General features: G+C 45.6%; 1 protein-coding gene across 3 annotated transcripts in view; it reads right to left on the minus strand.

Moving 5' to 3' along the window:
* ZNF341 (zinc finger protein 341) overlaps positions 1–17,739 on the minus strand; it is a 42,368-nt gene that overhangs the window by 9,965 nt on the left and 14,664 nt on the right. For all 3 annotated transcript variants that reach the window (XM_059897543.1, XM_059897541.1, XM_059897542.1), the window contains 5 exons: positions 14,132–14,327; positions 12,440–12,530; positions 10,603–10,796; positions 9,681–9,871; positions 4,891–5,099 (listed from right to left, as the gene is read on the minus strand). In XM_059897543.1, coding sequence (XP_059753526.1) covers positions 4,891–5,099; positions 9,681–9,871; positions 10,603–10,796; positions 12,440–12,530; positions 14,132–14,327 — 881 coding nt within the window. The remainder of the gene's footprint in view (positions 1–4,890; positions 5,100–9,680; positions 9,872–10,602; positions 10,797–12,439; positions 12,531–14,131; positions 14,328–17,739) is intronic.

The raw sequence follows: 17,739 nt of genomic DNA on the forward strand, positions 1-17,739 counted from the left end.
CTTCCCATCTCTGACCCTCAGTTTCCTTAACCATGAAATGCGGTAGGAATTCCAAGTGGACCTGCCCCTCAGTTTTTCTTAAGATCATAACAAGAGTCAAAGGACACACTGGTGCCAAACAGCTCATAAACTGCAAAGCACACAGACATGGTCTTTACTCTAAACATCACTCGCTAACATGCCCGCAAAATAGCAGTTTCAGGCCTCAAGCCACTCTAAGGAAAAGGTCCCACCGTCTCCCCACACAAAACCTTCACCAGCAAATGGGTCTGTTTACAATGCAGTACCACTGAGGAATGCCAGAGGCAGGTGGGCAATTCATGTTAAAAACAGAACCACGGGCCCTGCCATCTATACACCAGGGCACATGGGAAACCCGCAGTCAGGCTGTACCTGTGGTGGGCCCCGGGGACGCCCCCTCAGGCCACACCCTGAAAACCACAAGCTAAATGCCTCCAGATGGCAAGAAAGAAGGAGCAGGAGGGGTGAGAGCAGAGCTACCAGGAGGGCAGAGACCTGGTGAGCTAGTTGGAGGAAGAAGACAGGAATCGCACAGGCTCCGGCAGCAAGGACGCAGTTTCGCAACACCATTAAATGAAAACTCCCTGCCAGAAATGCCACCCTGACTATGTTACCCAAAGTAACATCCCCAGCACCGGGTCAAACCAGAGTCGTGTGTCTCCTGATACAGCACGCTGAGAAAGACACAGCGTCGCTTTGTGATACTCCTGCCAAAAGTGCCAATCCTGGCTCCACCCTGAGGTCAAATCAGACAAACCCAAACTGAGGGCATTTTACAAAATTACTGGCTTATACCCTTCCAAAATATTAAGATCATGAAAGACAAAGACAGAACGAGAACTGTTCCAGCTTAAAGGGGACTAAAGAGACACAACAACCAAATACAATGTGGGATACTGGATTGGATCCTGGTCCAGAAAAAACATTTTTTTCTTTGTCTATAATGGATGTTATTGGAACAATTACAAATTTTTGAATAAGGTACATTAGGTAACAGAATTGTATTGATTTAACTTCCTGATCTTGATAACTACACTGTGCTTATGTAAGAGGTTATCCTCGTTTTTAGAAAATACACACTACAGAAAAAGGGTAAAGGAGCATCATATCTGCAAATTATTCCCAAAAAGCTCAGAATGTGATAAAGTGTGTAAGTATTGTAATATTGGAGAAATCTGGATGAAGGGTGTACGTGGGAATTCTTTGTACTATTCTTATAACTTTTCTAGAAGTCTAAAATTATGTCAAAATAAGTTTAAAAAGAACACTTCCTGAAAGCAATTGCCTATGGGATGAGGGGGTGGGTCAGGGTGAATAGGAAATTCCTTTTCACTCTATGCCCTTCCGTAGTTTTTAAATATTGCATTGTATGCACATAGCAATTATTTTTTTCAAGTAGGTAATTAATCTTTGTTAAACCCCTCTTTGATCTTTGACCTGCAAAATCACTTCTAGGAACTTATTTACAAATGAGCAAAGATATATGTCCAAAGTTGTTCCTGTAGTGTTGTTTATAATAATGACAAACTGGAAATAACCCAATTAACCTGCAATAAGGAATGGGTTAAATAAATTACAGCCCATCCACATACAATGGAATACTAAGTAGCTGTTTAAAAGAGTGAGGCAGGTCTGTTTGTGCTGAGGTGCAAAGATATAAACATTATAGTTTTAAGTGATAACTCCAAGTATATGGAATGATCCTATTAAATTTTAGACTGTTTGTCAGAAGTTGTGCAACAGGAAGAAGGTGTGATGAATTTTCACCAAAATCAATAACTGTGTTTGGGATGACCTAACTCAAATATAGCCTGTGATATTTATAGCTATAAATATGCTTATTACAGATATATACCAAAGGACATGTACCAAGAGGTTAACAGGGTTTTGTTTTTTGTCTTCTTGTGGGTTTTTCTAAAAATTCATTTCTGTGCATTGAACATGGATGACTTTTGTAACTAGAAAAAAAAAAATCTTATTTTTAAAAGGAAAAAGTAACCATACAGCATATATATAGTGACATGTATGAAATTCACTTGAGGGAGTTGGGGAGACTCCACGGGCAGGCCAAGGCAATGTGGCCCAAAGGGAGCAGAGCAGCCAGACTGACAGGGCCTGCCCCCGTGAAAATGGAATGAAACCACCACACCCACTCAAACGTTACCATGAGAGAGAAATAAACTCTCACCTTGTTAAAGCCACTGTTATTTTGGGTCCCTGTTACAAGCAACCAAACCTAGATTTAAATTATATAATTAATAAACATCGCAGCAATAATATTTATTGAGTACCTATTATGTTCCAGGCACCCTGCTTCATACTCATCTTACTTGATCCTTATAAATAATCCAATAGGGTAGGCACTATCGTATCGCCATTTCACAGGTGAGGAGACTGAAGTTGAGTGCCTGAATATCTTGCTGAGGTCATCCATCAGGTTTGCGGCTGAGCTCAGATTTGAGCACAGGGAGGTGGCTCCAGAGCTCTTATCATTACCCACTACACCGTTCCACCCCTGGGCCATCCAGATGGTGTCCTGCCTCCCTGCACCTTACTTTGGGGCCAGAAGCTCCAATGGCTACAAGGGGCCTCTGACACTCCAACCTTGGCAAGAGAACCTGGGAGAAGTGATCTACTGCAGGCACAGGGCCATCATTGGGCTCAATTCTCAGCCTGCGAACTCCAAAACCAGAGCTATGAGGCTTCCACAGTCCAAGACAAGAGTTTGAATCCCAGCTCTGTACGGACGTTGTTACTCTGGTGGGCAGGTCACTTCTCCTCTCTGAGCCTCAATGTCCTCATCTTCAAAATGGGGAGAACACCACAGCTATGGACTGAACTGTGTCCCTCCAAAATCTGCATGTTGAAGTCCTGACCCTCAATGTAATGGTATTTGCAGATGGAGCCTTTGGGTAGTGATTAGGTTTAGATGAGATCATGAGTGTGGGATCCTCCAGATAAGGTTAGTGCCCTTATAAGAAAAGACCAGACAGAAAGGACACCCTCTCTCTCTCATGTGGCTATAATATTTTGTTATAGCCACCTCAGCTGACTGATACAACCTACCTCCCAGGATTGCGGGGATCAATGTCCCTAAGTCAGGCCAAGGCACCTAGTAGTTGCTCCCTTCCTTTTATTTTGCATCTCACTCCAGAGAGCCACACAGCTACAGGGACTCACAGCATATCCACAGATTGGAACGGCAAAAGGAAAAGAAAATGTCCTCTGAGAACAAATGAGAATTACTCATCATTATCCAGAAATCTCCACCCCTTAGCTGGTCAGAGCTTCACCTGGTTTTCCTGCCTCTCTGGCCCCATTTCCCAATCTCCCCCAGGGTCAGTTGCCCTACATCCCATTTCTCGAGCCCCAGTCCCCCTGCCAACTTCTCAAAGCTCTTGTGATTTCTACAAGGTCCTCATGCTCTGGCCCCACTTTCTCTCCCAGGCCCCATCTAAACATCTCCTCCCACTTCCATTCTACACCACTTCCATTCTAAACCACATGCTATTTTATTTTATATCGCTACACCTGCTGTTCCTCCTGCTAGGAATGCACTTCCCACTACCCACTGTCTACCTGACAAACTCCTACTCATCCTTCAAAACCCAGTTCAGATATCATTGTTCCTGGGACACCTTCGCTGCCCTACCTCCCACTTTGGGTAATATGTCTATGATAGCATTTTATCACAGTATATCCTAAGAATATATACACTCCTGTCTCCCTAAGCAGCCCATGCATTCTAAACACAAGGTCTGTATTTACTTATTTTTGAACCCCAGAAGCCTCACCCAGGAGTTAGAGGGAGGCCCCATTAACAGAGGTCATCAGCCAAGTCTGTGCAGATACAAGTTTGTACAGAGAAGCAAAAGCCATTCTAACATGAAAATATTCACTAATGAACTAGAAGTCCCTAGACAAACACTCCAATTTTTTTTTCACTATCCCCATGCACTACGTGCTGGGTTTTGTGAGGCAGCTGCTCCCAAAAGACATAAGGCAAATGCACAGCGAAATGAATGCAGAGCAAAAATGAGGGGTTCCGCCAAGTCATGAAAGTGATGCTGGATGACACCATCGGCAAATGAGAGTCTAGAAGAGGGACCAGAAAGCAATCGAGGAAGAGAAACTCTACAGGGATGATCACAGGATCTATGGCTCCAAACAGAATGACAAGGATGATCACAGGATCGATGGCTCCAAAGAGAATGATCTGAAGATCTAAGGACTAAAAGCATGAGGCAAAACGGAGGGAGCCCTTCATCATTTCTGCCAAAGGGACCTTCTTTATGACTGAAACAGAAAACTACAACGATGTAAAGGGTTGTCAGAAAACTACCCCCAATTAAATCTACATTTGATTCATTCCTTGTCCATTCTAAGAATCAGCATATAGCTTCAACTTTAACCTAAATTTTACACATTATAAAACAAATGAATCTTATTTTTATGATTTTTGCTTTCAAATACATACTTGTTCGTTTTTTCATTTAAGAATCAGCATACCATTCCAACTGCAACCTAAATTGTGTAGACTATCAGACGAAATACTATTTTCATAATATTTTACTTTAGAAAAAAGACAAATCTTTTTTCCATTATGAACAAGAAAAGATTGGCTTCCCTTTTTTAAGATTTTTTTTTTTTTTTTTTTTAGGATAACTGTCTGCCAAGTTGAAGAATGATATAAGGAGGGCCAGCATCTTCCCCCCTTCAGTGCCAAGACACAGAACCCACTCTGCCAGGCTGGACCCTGGAGCCTCAGATTCCCCTTGGAGATGTCCCACTGGTCCTGAGCAGTCAGAACCACCAAGGGACCAGATCCCTGGGCTCCCTGCAGGGAGAGGGAAAAGGGAGGGCACGTACTTGTAGACGGCACTGTCCTTCTTGGGGCTGTGCTGGGGCAGGAGGCTGTGTGAGTACTGATGCACACCCAGGTCGTACAGCGAGGGGAAGTCCTTGCCACAGAGGTGGCAGCGGTAGCTCAGCTCCTCCTGGTGGCTCTTGATGTGCTCCAGAAACGTGTCGAGCTTCGGGAATGTCTGCGCGCAGCTTTTGACCACACACTTGTACACCTTGAGGGAAGAGGCAGGGTCGGTGAGGGAAGGCAGGAGAGCTGCTCCACTGCTGCTGCCTGCCCTGTGGCATCCACCTCGAACACTGCTTGTGGAAGACCCGACCGCTGTTTCCCTGCTCCCCTGCTGCTGGAGCCCTGGTCTTATTTTGATTAGAGGGTCCCCTCCTCTCAGCCAGGTAATGGCCCCATTACCCTCCCCACAGGCTCTGTGTGGTCTGGGTATGCTAAAGAAAAAATATCCAAAACCTGGAATGATAACGTCTTGAAAAGATGTGAAAAGATGACATGACGTCCTTCCAATGTCATGGTAGAATAGTGGCTCTCCAACTTGAGCCTGCATCACAATAACAGATTATGCCACTACCAGCGAATCTGATTCAGCAGGTCTGGGTGGCCTGAATATGTGCATTCCTGCCAAGTGCCCAGGTGGTGCTGAAGCTGCTGGGCCAGGGACCTCACTTTGAGAACTGCTGTCTGGCAGGCAGTTAGGTAAAGGCAGTTAAGCCACTGAGGGTCATCTCACCCTCTGGGTGATGTGACTTGTTTTGACTGTTTACTACTGATTAGGACCCAGACTCTAAAGTTAAATGTCAACTTGTAGAAAACTGATCCAATGTAAATGATTTTTGTCATGTAGAAAAGATAACTCCAAAGGTTTTGTTGCCCTGTAGGACATTAACCAGATTTGTATCTAACTTAGCAATCTTATTTCAGGATTCCTTTTTTTCACTGACATAGTTATATATGGGTATAGATATCAGTGTTTCATATCCTCTTTTGACTGGCTTTGTCATCCTCCCAGTTCCCTCATTAATGAGTTAAGTAAAATTCTGACTCATGTTCACTATGTTATTTGTATGAGAATGATGTTTTTTAACATTTTGAAAATTATACTTTGACAAGTAGTACACACTCCTCATAGGGTTGCATGACACACTCAGATACAATTCCACATGCTCTTTCTTCCTAACAAAGTGAATCCTGATTTGCTCAGAGTGGCAAGATGCCAAATCAAGTTAAAACATTTGATCCCCCGGCTCCCTTACATCGAGTGTCAGCCATGTGACTCCTTTCTTGCCAATGATAAGTAGGCAGTAGTCTTTGGGGAAGGAATCGCTCCCAGAACAAAAAGGCAAAAGCTTCCTAGGAGAAGTCCCCTCTGTTTTTTGCATTTGTCCTGACTGGAATATAGATGTGATGACTAGAGGTACAGCAGCCATTCTGCAACCTTGCAGATGAAAGCCACATGCTAAAGATGGCAGAGCAGAAAGCCAAGAGAACCCTGCTATATAAGCCCAATGCTACCTACTTATGGACCTCTTGTGATGTGAGAGGAAAAAAACCCTAACCAGTAAGCCTGTTATCTATTATTTGCAGCATAACAATGCATTCCTAAATGACAGAGCATATGCACTGGCTCTGACCAATGAGAGGTCTACAGAAGGCTTCTGGGAAAGGTTTCTTTGCTCCTAAAGAAGACACAGAAAATACAACCCCTTTATGCTCACGGATAATACTGTGTCTGATCTTCTGCCCAGAAAGAGTGACTACCATCACAGGACCACAGGCAAACCATCAGCAGGGGACAAGGCCACACCCTGAGATAGTGGAGACAAGAGCTAGAAAGACACAGGGTCCTTGATGCTGGGTTGAGTCAACTGACTGTCTCAGACCCAGAGCTGCCCTATCTTGGGTTTTCTTGTTATGTGAGATAACAAACTTCCTAATTGTTTAAGCCAGTTTGAGTCAAAGTTTTCTGTGATTTTCCCCCAAAGATATCCTAACTTAACTCCATCAATCTCCCTGCTAAGAATCTATCATAAGGGGACTTCCCTGGTGGTGCAGTGGTTAAGAATCTGCCTGCCATTGCAGGGGACACGGATTTGATCCCTGGTCTGGGAAGATCCCACATGCCACAGAGCAACTAAGCCTGTGCACCACAACTACTGAGCCTGTGCACCACAACTACTGAAGCCTGCGCTCCCTAGAGCCCATGCTCCACAACAAGAGAAGCCACCGCAGTGAGAAGCCCGTGCATCACAACGAAGAGTAGCCCCTGCTCGCTGCAACTAGAGAAAGCCCATGTGCAGCAGCGAAGACCCAACACAGCCGAAAGAAAAAAAAAAAAAAGAATCTATCATAAGGAAGAAGTCAGAGATGTGGACAAAGATTTGATTACAACAATGTTCACCACAGTTTTGTTTATAATAGCAAAACACAGGAAGTAACCTAAATGTTCAATAATAGGGGATTTTAAAAAATGTAGCCATTGGGAATTCCCTGGTGGTCCAGTGGTTGGGACTCCACTGCTTCCACTGCAGGGGGTACAGGTTCGATCCCTGGTCAGGGAACTAAGATTCCGCATGCCACATGGCATGGCCAAAAAAAAAATGTAGCCATTAAAAATTATGGTTTTTTCTTTAAAATAGTGACATGGAGACTTCCCTGGCAGTCCAGTGGTTAAGAATCTGCCTTCCAATGCAGGGGACATGGGTTTGATCCCTGGTCGGGGAACTAAGATCTCACACGCGGCAGGGCAACTAAGCCCGCGTGCTGCAACTGCCGAGCACGCAAGCCACAGCTAGAGAGCCCGTGTGCTGCAACTACAGAGCCCACACACTCTGGAGCCCATGCGCCACAACTAGAGAGAGAAAACCCGCACACCACAACTAGAGAAAAGCCCACTAGAGAGAAGCCATGCGCCGCCACTAAGACCTGACACAGCCAAAAATTAAATAAATAAATATTTTTAAAAACTAGTGACATGAGTAAATGCTCAGAATATAAAATTAGATTAAAAAACAAAAAGCACAAGAAAACTTACACTGAGTGAAAAAAGTCAATCTCAGAAGGCCACATACTTGACGATTCCACATATACAACATTCTCAAAATGACAAACTTATAAGGACAGATAACAGATTAATTTTAGTGGTTTCCAGAGGCCAGGGATGTTGATGAGGAAGGTGGGTGTGACTACAAAAACCCAGCACAAGGGAGCTCTGTGGTGATGGAATCCTTCTGTATCGTGATTGCAGTGGTGACTACTCAAATCTACACAGGTGATAAAATGACATAGAACTATACATACACTTTATATCAAAGGCAGTTTCCTACTTGTGATACTGTGCTCTGGTTATGTAAGAAGTAACCATTGAGGGGAACTGACTGAAGGGTATGAGGGACCTCTCTATACCATCTTTGCAGCTTCCTGAGAACCTACAATTCTTTAAAAAGTCTTTTAAAAAGCTATCTCAGAAAAAAGCATACTTCAAAATTATATATGTGTACAGATCCCAATTATAATTAAAAAAAAAAACAAACAGAAAATCTACAAAACATACTGCATTTTGGGCTGCATTCATGGGAGGACACATTGCAAGGTGGTTAATGACATGGGGTTTGGAGTCAAACCAACCTGGCTTTGAAGCCTGACTCTGTCACTTACTGGCAGTGTGACTTAGGATGGGCCACTTCACCTCTCGGTGCTTCAGTTTCTTCACCTGGATATACTGAAAATGCCTATCTCTAAGGTTGTTATGAGAAGTAAATAAAGTATTGAATGTAAGGCCCTTAGCAGAGTACCCAGTATATAATAAATAGTAAATGTTAACCTAAATATTCTTCAGACTTTTCTGAATTTTCTAATATTACATTGGGTATATGATACTTTTATAAGGAGAAAAAAAATAACTAATAAAGATTATTTTAAAAAAAATAAAGACTGGAATAGAGTTACCATATAACCCAGCAATTCCACTCCTAGGTTTATACCCAAGAGAATTGAAAACATATGTTCATACAAAAACTTGTACACAGATGTCCACAAAAGTATTAGTCATAAAAGCCAAAAAGTAGAAACAACTTAAATGTCTATCAACTGATAAAAGGATATTCAAAATGTGCTATATCCATACAACAGAATATTATCCAGCAATAAAAAGGAATAAAGTACTGATACATGTTACAACACAAACAAAAACATTGTCTCAAAAGACCACATACTATATGATTCCATTATTAAATGTCCAGAACAGGCAAATCCATAGAGTCAGAAAACGGATCAGTGGTTGCCTGGGGCTGGGAGTAGGGGGGTGTGACTACTAACAGGTATAAAGTTCCTGGGGTGATAAAAATGTTCTAGAATTAGTGGGGTGATGGCTGCGTAACATTATGAATAGATTAAAAACTATTAAAGTGTACACTTTAAAAGGGTGAATTTTATGGTATATGAATTATGCCTCAATGGAAAAAAAACAGGCAGTAGTCTTAAATCCCCATAGGTAGGTTTTTAGACCCTAGGTCTTCTCAGAGGAGTAAGGCTGCTTCCTGTGTCAGGCCCCTTCATTATACGACCCTAGAGAGGTGGGCTTCCTCCCCTGGGCAAGCACCATAACGGCCCAGTAAGCGGGCCCCACCCAGGCAGAACGGACGGGGAAGCTTGGTCCACCACGGTCACATGGTAGCTCAGAGCAGCCGAGGCCCACTCCTGTCCCTTTCTAGGCAGCAGCAGTCAAGGCTCACGACTAGAGTCGTTGTTGCCCGCCCACCTCGACCCCTGCTCCCCGCCACCCACCTACCTGCTCGTTCTTATGCTGGGTCATGTGGGACTTGAGCTGGAAGTAGGTACTGAACTTGCTGGGGCAGAACTGGCACAGGTAGGAGCTATCGATGAGGACCACCTGCTTGGCCTCCAGCTTGTCCCCCTCCTCCTCGCCTGCTGTGGGCAAGGCCTGGGGCTGCGGGGCGCTCGACAGGGTCTGGCCCAACCCTGTGGAGAAAGCCAGGGAGGGAAGTCACTGAGAAAGGCAGAGGGAGAGCCAGGACAGAGCCACGCCCCTCGGGAAGGACTCGCAGGGCACCTCCTGCGGGCTCCCCTGCATTCACCCCACCACCTACCACGAGCTCGGGGCTGGATGCTGTACCCGAGGCCCTGCACTCACACTCAGCTGGTGCACACAGACACAGCCGTTCCAGGGGCCAGTGTACTGAATACGAACATTCCAGAAGAGCTACGCCTCAAGTCTCCCCTCGCAGGCCTTCCCCTTGGACACTCTAGACCTCTCCATGGTTGTTAACAGCATTGACTGCCACCCCTAGCTGTACTCACGATGCCTCCCAGCTCCTTGTTCCAATTACGATCATTTACTTAGTTGCCCTTCCCTCACCCTCCCTGAGGATGGGGGCCTCTGACCTCATGTCCGTAGGCCCAGTGGCCTGACACACAGTAGGCCTCCATAAATGTCTGCTCAATGGTGGACCCTCTGGTGCCACGCACTGTAGGAGTTTTGAAAGAAATGGTTTCTTCTCTAGAGCTCACAAGAACTCGGAGGGCACACACAGAATTGCTAAACAACGCAGTAGGGTAGTTCCCACTGGCAGGTCATGTAAAAGTGGGCATATGTTGCTTGCACATTAGCTGCCTGTGGCTGGCGCCGCTCACCCCCAGGGCTGCATAGGGAGGCTCCAGCCAGGCAGTGCCCAACGGCCACTTCTACCCACCTGTGCTATCCTCATCCTCTTGCCTGCTGGGGTTCAGGGCCATGACCTGTACAGTCACAGAGTTGCGAGAGACGGTGCCACCGCTGCGTCCTGGAGGCCACACCTTGTGGGTCTGCATGTGTTTCTTGACATTAGACTTCTGGGCAAAGGCACGGCCACATGCAATGCACTGGAAGGGCTTCTCACCAGTGTGGCTGCAGACACAAGGCTTGTCAGCACCCGCATGTCGGAACGGGACTGTGGCCTCAGCCCGGGAGCTCACAGCCACCAGGAAGGCCCAGGCAGAGCATCCAGATGCTGCCGGCCACCATCCTGACACCATGAGGACAAGCCCTCTTGCTGAGGCAGGCAGACCAGAGGCAGACAGACTCTGGGCTCTTGGTGACATTACTGAGCTGCTGAATCAACCAGCCCTGGAGCTGACCTTCTCTGTGGCCATCTCACATTGTGAGATAAAACATTTCCTAATTGTTTAAACAGGGATTTCTGGTTTTTGAAGGAGAAGACATCCTAGCTGTCACAGCACAGCACTTGTACCATTATTTAACACTTTCCTTCAAATCAATGTACTTTTTAAAAACTTAATAATTTTAAATGAAGTTTCCTGTTGTTATTATATATGGAAAACCACTTATAAACACAAAATAACAAAAAAATTATTTATAAAACAATATTATTAAGATCTATAGGTACACCATCCAGTAAGGTAGACACAAACCACATGGAACTATTTAAACTTATTAAAACAAAATAAAGTTAAAAACTCAGTTTCTCAGTCATACTAGCCACATTTCAAGTACTCAGTAGCCCTATGCTTACTGGCTACCCTATGGACAGTGGCTATTGGGGCCTTTCCTTCTTTGCAGAAAGTTCTATTGACACACACTAGTGCAGACCAGTGGTTTTCAACAGAGATTGACTTTGCTCTCCCGGGGACATCTGGCAATGTTTGGAGACATTTTTGGTTGTCACAGCTGAGGAGTGAGGGGTGCTACTGGCATCTAATGGTTAGAGGTCAGGGATGCTGCTAAACGTTCTACCAAGCCTCAGGCGGCCCCCAGAGAAAAGCATGATGTGATGTAAAACATCTCAGCAGGCTGGTGGACCCTGGTCTAGAGAGAAGCTGCTGCACGCCGAGGTTGGAATCTCAGGCGCTCTCTCTCTCTCTCTCTCTCTCTCTCTCTGTTATAAAAGATGAGCAAGTACATGAGAGGCATTAAAGACAGACTACACCAAACTGAGGCTCTCTCCTTTGCCTGAAAGAAATTGAAAAGATAATTTTCTCACTATGTCTTTCAAGTCTTTTCAACACCAATATCCATAAACCACCTAAAATCATCTCATGTCCCAATGTGCCACTCTGTGAGAAACGCTGAACAAGGCCACCCCTCCACTTCACAAGGGAAAACCTGAGGCCCAGAGGGGCTCCTTGCAGGTTCTTGGGACAAGGGGTGTCAAGGTTAGTGAGCAGAGAGCTTGTAGAGGCATATTCACACAGCATGGCTATCCTCGAGGTCAGCCCTTTCTGCAGAAGTGAGACTGAGGCACGCCTCCCACCCACAAAGCCCCTGTCCATTCAAGTAAATTCCTCCCCCACCTGAGCCCACTTGGACCTTCCCCATCACAGTAGGCATGCCCCACAGATCCTTCCCACTGCTCCTGAGAAAGAAAAGGGAAAAATCATCCTGAGCTGGAATGAAGGTCTGAGAACCATGACAGACCAGATGGGGCCTTGGTCACCACCCAGACGAAGGGGCTGAGAAAGGAGCATTGCTTCCACGTGAATCCCTCAGCCTACCTCCCCCCAGGAGCCACCTGCCACATCATGCCTGGGTACCTTCGGATGTGCTGCTGCAGGTCGAAGTTTTTGGTGAATGACTTGTCACAATACGAGCACTTGAGTTTCTGAGCCTTTGGCTTCCCTGCAGCTGACAAAGAAAAAGACAAAGAGGGAAGAAGGGGATGGTGAGCCTGGGGACACAACTGAAGGCGCCAAGGGCAGCTTCCAGCCACTCTACCCCCTGGACTTTGGGCCAGACAGCTCAGACCCTGGGAGATCTACACCCGTGGACAGGCAGGGGAAGAAGCACAGGTGAGTCTCTCACAGTGCCTGGGGGAGAAAAGCCCAGGACACGCTCTGGCTGGGAGAGTAGAGCAAACCCCTCAAAGGCTCCCTTCTGCCCTAGGATAAAATTCAACCTCTCTGCTGTGGCCTATGGGGCTCTGCATCCTCTACTTCCTTCCAACCTCATCATTCTTACCATCCAGCTGCAGCGGACTCCTTGCTAACCTTGAAAGACTTTAAACATGGTCCCACCTCAGGGCCTTTGCACCTGCTGTTCCCCCTTCCCTAAAATGCTTGTCCCTCAGATAGTCACAAGACTGTTTCCTTCTCATCCCCAGATAGACTGGCAGCATCATTTTCCAGCCTCTCCCCAGTATTCTCATAGTACTCTGTTAATCTCCTTCCTAGGGTGACCCATAAATAGTTAATTTATTCCCTGTCTCTCCCATTAAACTGTGAATAATTAAGGGTAAGGAAATCATAACCCAAGATGCTAGATTTCCAGTTTGTTTGTTTGTTTTAATATTTATTTATTTTATTTATTTACTTGGCTGCACCAGGTCTTAGGTGTGGCATGCGGGATCTTCTCTGTGGCATTTAGGATCTTTAGGTGCGGCATGCGAACTCGTAGTTGTGACATGTGGGACCTAGTTCCCTGACCAGGGATGGAACCCAGTCCCCCTGCATTGGGAGTGTGGAGTCTTAGCCACGGGACCACGAGGGAAGTCCCTAGATTTCCAGTTTTTGACACCAAGCCTAGCACACAGATGCTCAACACGTTTGTGAAAGGAAGGAAGGTTGACTGAAACCCTCTGAAAAATTCTGAATTCCTCTGCCTTTCCCCACTACCACCACTTTTTGACATTGCCCCTAACCCCATGTTTACCATCTCTGAAGGGGTGGCAGACATCACTGCTTGCCTGCCTATTAACCACTCACCCCTTCTTCTTTCTTCATAAATCTCCTACATAATGGGAACATCAATGTTCCTGGCAAAAGAGACATTTCCCAGCTTCCTTTGCAACTAGATATGGTCAAGTGACTAAGTGTTGACCAATGAGATGTAAGCAAAAGCATCATGCAGAACTTCTGGGAGCTGGGAGACTCTCTTTTATCCTTCTTACTTCCTGGAATATGAAATTGATGACTGGATCTCCAGCAGCCATTTTACATGATGAGGCACCCTGAGAACAAAAGCTATGTTCTAGGATGGCAGAGCAGAAAGATAGAAGAAATGTAGGTGCCTGGTGATTATATAGGCACACGATCTCCAGATTGCCTGCCTCTGGACTTAGTTCACACAGAACAACAAAATTCTATCATTTTGAAGTCACTCTTATTTTGGATTTTCCATCACATGCAACCAAACTTAATCCTAACTATCACAAAAGGGAAAACTGGAACTAAGCAGCCTGTGGATAGGCCCACGCTGAGGAAAGATGCCATGGCAGGCTGTGGGCCCACCTTCTGGGAGTCCACTGGAACCTTTGGTCCGTCGGGTCTTCAGCGATGGTGGGGAGTCAAAGGTGGCCACTGCACCCCTGGTGGCGCTGGTCATGGGGGCAGCAGGGTTTGGTCCTTTCGGTTTGAATCCTTGTTTGCCAGGGCTGTACACCTGGGGGGTGGGGTATACTGGAGCCTCCACACACTGGTTTGGCACCTATAAGAACAGCACAGTCAGGAAGAGTGCCCTGGGAAGGGAGGGGAAGCACCTGCCCCAGCCAGTGGGACCCTCACTGTGTCCCTGGCTGATCTTAGCCACCCCCAATCTACATCACCATCCTAACTCTTCCACCTTGCTCAGTCACCCCAGTCACTCCCAAGACCTCTTAGAACTTCATGATGCCAGCAGGCTAGAAGGAGCTTTGGAACCAGGCTGCCTGGGTTCAGATCCTGACTCTGCCACTTATCATTTAACTGACCTTGGGCAAGTCTTTTAAACTTCTGTCTCAGTTTCCACATCTGTAAAATGGGGCTAATCATAGCACCCCTTTCACGGGGTTATGAGGATTAAACGAGTTAACAAGTAAAGAGCTTAAAAGAGTGCCTGGCATATAGTAAGTACCCAATCAACATTAGCTGTTGTGATTGCCATTATTATTGTTATTAGTAGTAGTTTGCTTGCACAGGAGAACTAGGAAGTCAGAAGGGTCTATGCCCTCACCAGCAACTCCACTTCTTAACCGACTCTGCCTGATGCCACACCAGCACGCATCCCTCGGCCAAGAATTGACACTGAAGCCACAAGAAAATTACCCAATGAATTCTGAGCCACCCAAACTCAGTGACCACTAAGCTTACATCATGACACTGGGGTGTGAAGAATTCATTTACTCATTCATCTATTCACCATTCATTGGTCTTCCTGGGCTAGCCTATCCAAAATTCCACTTCCTATCCTTCTCTGCTTTATTTTTCTCCTTAGACATATCATTATCTAATAAATTGTACATTTTACTTACTTATCTTGTCTATTATCTGCCTAGTTTCGTGAAGGCAGGGACTTCTGCTTTGCTTTTGTTTCTTCCTCTATTCCCAGGCCTAGAGCAATGCTTGGCACAGGGTGGGGGCTCAATAAATATTTGTTGAATGAATGAATTCATTTACGTAGGTATTGGGCATCTAATATGGCACCAGTAGGTGCTTCTGCCGGGTCTTGTCTGTCGGGCCTTGGAAACATTCCTACACCTGCCCATGCTCTCCCCTGAAATGCAGAGGTGGGAAGCTGGGAACCACATTCCCAAGCATCCTTGCCAACACAGTTCTGAACACAGATTAAGTTCTGACCATGAGAAGCATCTGCATGAGATTTGGAAGGCAGAAGGGAGGTAGAAACTATTCTCCTCTGGCAGCTGTGCTGGGAGATAGGTGGGCTTGCAGTCATGAGTTTCGGAGTGGCTGGCTGAACCCTACGTTCCCCTCCTGAGCACCAGCCCCAAGGACAGCAGGGCAGCTGGAACCTCAGCAACAGAATCCTACAGTTTCCTCACCTCTGGGTGCAGCAGCAGTGTCCTGGTTCTAAGGGCCAAGGAACACCAGCGACCCTGAAAATGAGTGGTGCTCAGCAACCCTGACTTTTGCTCCTCCAGCCCTTCCATCAGCTTTGTAAGCACCTAATTTCCTATATTAAATCCCTTTGCCAGAAATACCTAGAGTGGTTTCAATTTTCCTGACCAATATGGAACTCAATAAATATCTGTCACAGTGAATGAATTCACTCATCGTTCAAGTCATTACTGAGCGATTACATGACTGCCACTGGGTTAGCTCTCATTATCCTCACAGCTCTGCAAGGGGAGTTCCCATTCTAGAGGAAAGGAAACTGAGGTCAGAGGACCCTATTTCAGATACCTACTGTAGGTGTTCCACAGGTCAGGCACTCTGCCAGGTGCTAAGGATGCAAAATCAAAGATGACTCAGGCTCTGTCCTCAAAGAGCACCCTCGTCTACATGGAAAATAAACAATGGCAGCTACCCCTATGCTGGCCCCCTCTGCCTATGAGACCACCACCGTCCTCTCAGCATCTCACTGACTTAATTTTTTTTTTTTTTAATTCAACAAGGTCCTTTTGCTTTATTCCCCCAGGCTAGGGAAAATCCCCCTGCAGGCTCTTATAACATCACATGGCTGGTGGAGGAATTGTCCCACTGGTCTAGTTCTCTTTCCATACAGATGCTACCTTACATGGAATGTCTGTATGGCTGGATTCTAGGGTGAGTCTGAGATAATGTGACCTCAAGTGCAGGTAGGCTCTTTCTATCATATCATGCCCCCCAGCACTGGCGTCTGGCATGGTTCTGAACTCTTAGTGCCTTGAGAGTAGACTGCTTGTAGCTCAGAGCTCTGTAGCCGGGAATTAATATGACACATATGGAACAGGCACACCTCGGAGATATTGTGGGTTCAGTTACAGACCACTGCAATAAAGCGAACATCACAACACAGCAAGTCACACAAAAATTCTGATTTCCCAGTGCATATAAAAGTTATGCTTACACTATCCTGTAGCCTGTTAAGTATGCAACAGCATTATATCTAAAAAATAAAACAATGTATATACCTTAATTTAAAAAACTTTTTGACTTCATTGCTAAAAAATGCTAACCATCACCCGTGCCTTCAGCGAGTCATAGTAATAACATCAAAGATCACAGATCACCATGACAAATATAATAATAATGAAAAAGTCTGAAATATTACAAGGATTACCAAAATGTGACACAGAGACATGAAGTGAGCAAATGCTGTTGGAAAAATGGCACCAATAGACTTGCTTAACACAGGGTTGCCACAGACCTTCAATTTGTAAAAAAAAGCACATCTACAAAGTGCAATAAAACAAGGTATGCCTGTATATTGACTGAATGGCCTCAATTCATTACCTCTTCTAGTACCCAGGCCCTTTACAGTGTGACTTGCAGCTTTTCCCATCAAGAGGTGGCACCTATTTCCCTACTTCTTAAATCTAAGCTGGCCTTGTGACCTGCTTTGACCAACGGAAGTGACACTGTCTCACCTACAAGCCTAAGCCTCAAGAAGTCTTGAGCATTTCTGCTTGCATTACTGCACGTCCACCACTGTGGTGAGAACATGCCTGGCTAAACTGCTGGAGAATGAAAGATGCATGCAGCAGAGCCGGGTCACCCCACCAGACGTATCCCACACCGGGCCATTCTAGAGCAGTGGACGCCAGTCAACCTCCAGACATGTGGGAGAACCCAGCCAAGATCAGCAGTTGCCAAGCTGACCACTGTAGACATGAGAAAAATAAACACTTTTTCCTATATACCACTGAGGTTTGGTGGATATTTCCTACACAGCTATAGCTAACCAATATACCTAGCTTGTTAAAAAATATGAGACACTCGCATATGTAATTTTTTGGAATCCTTTCCCCAAAAGGCAGGTATTCTCTTGACTGTCCTGAGCACTCCCTGAGGGCACCTTGTATTTCTGCTACAACCTCTACTTCATTCCAGTTTCTCGTGGTTTGCATTTTACATTTACACGTATAACAGCTCGATCTGGTTTTGCCCTCCACGGTATCTCTAGCAGTGTCTGGCACACAGCT

This window comes from Balaenoptera ricei, chromosome 15 (genome assembly GCF_028023285.1).
Source record: "Balaenoptera ricei isolate mBalRic1 chromosome 15, mBalRic1.hap2, whole genome shotgun sequence".
In the NCBI taxonomy this organism is placed as follows: domain Eukaryota; kingdom Metazoa; phylum Chordata; class Mammalia; order Artiodactyla; family Balaenopteridae; genus Balaenoptera; species Balaenoptera ricei.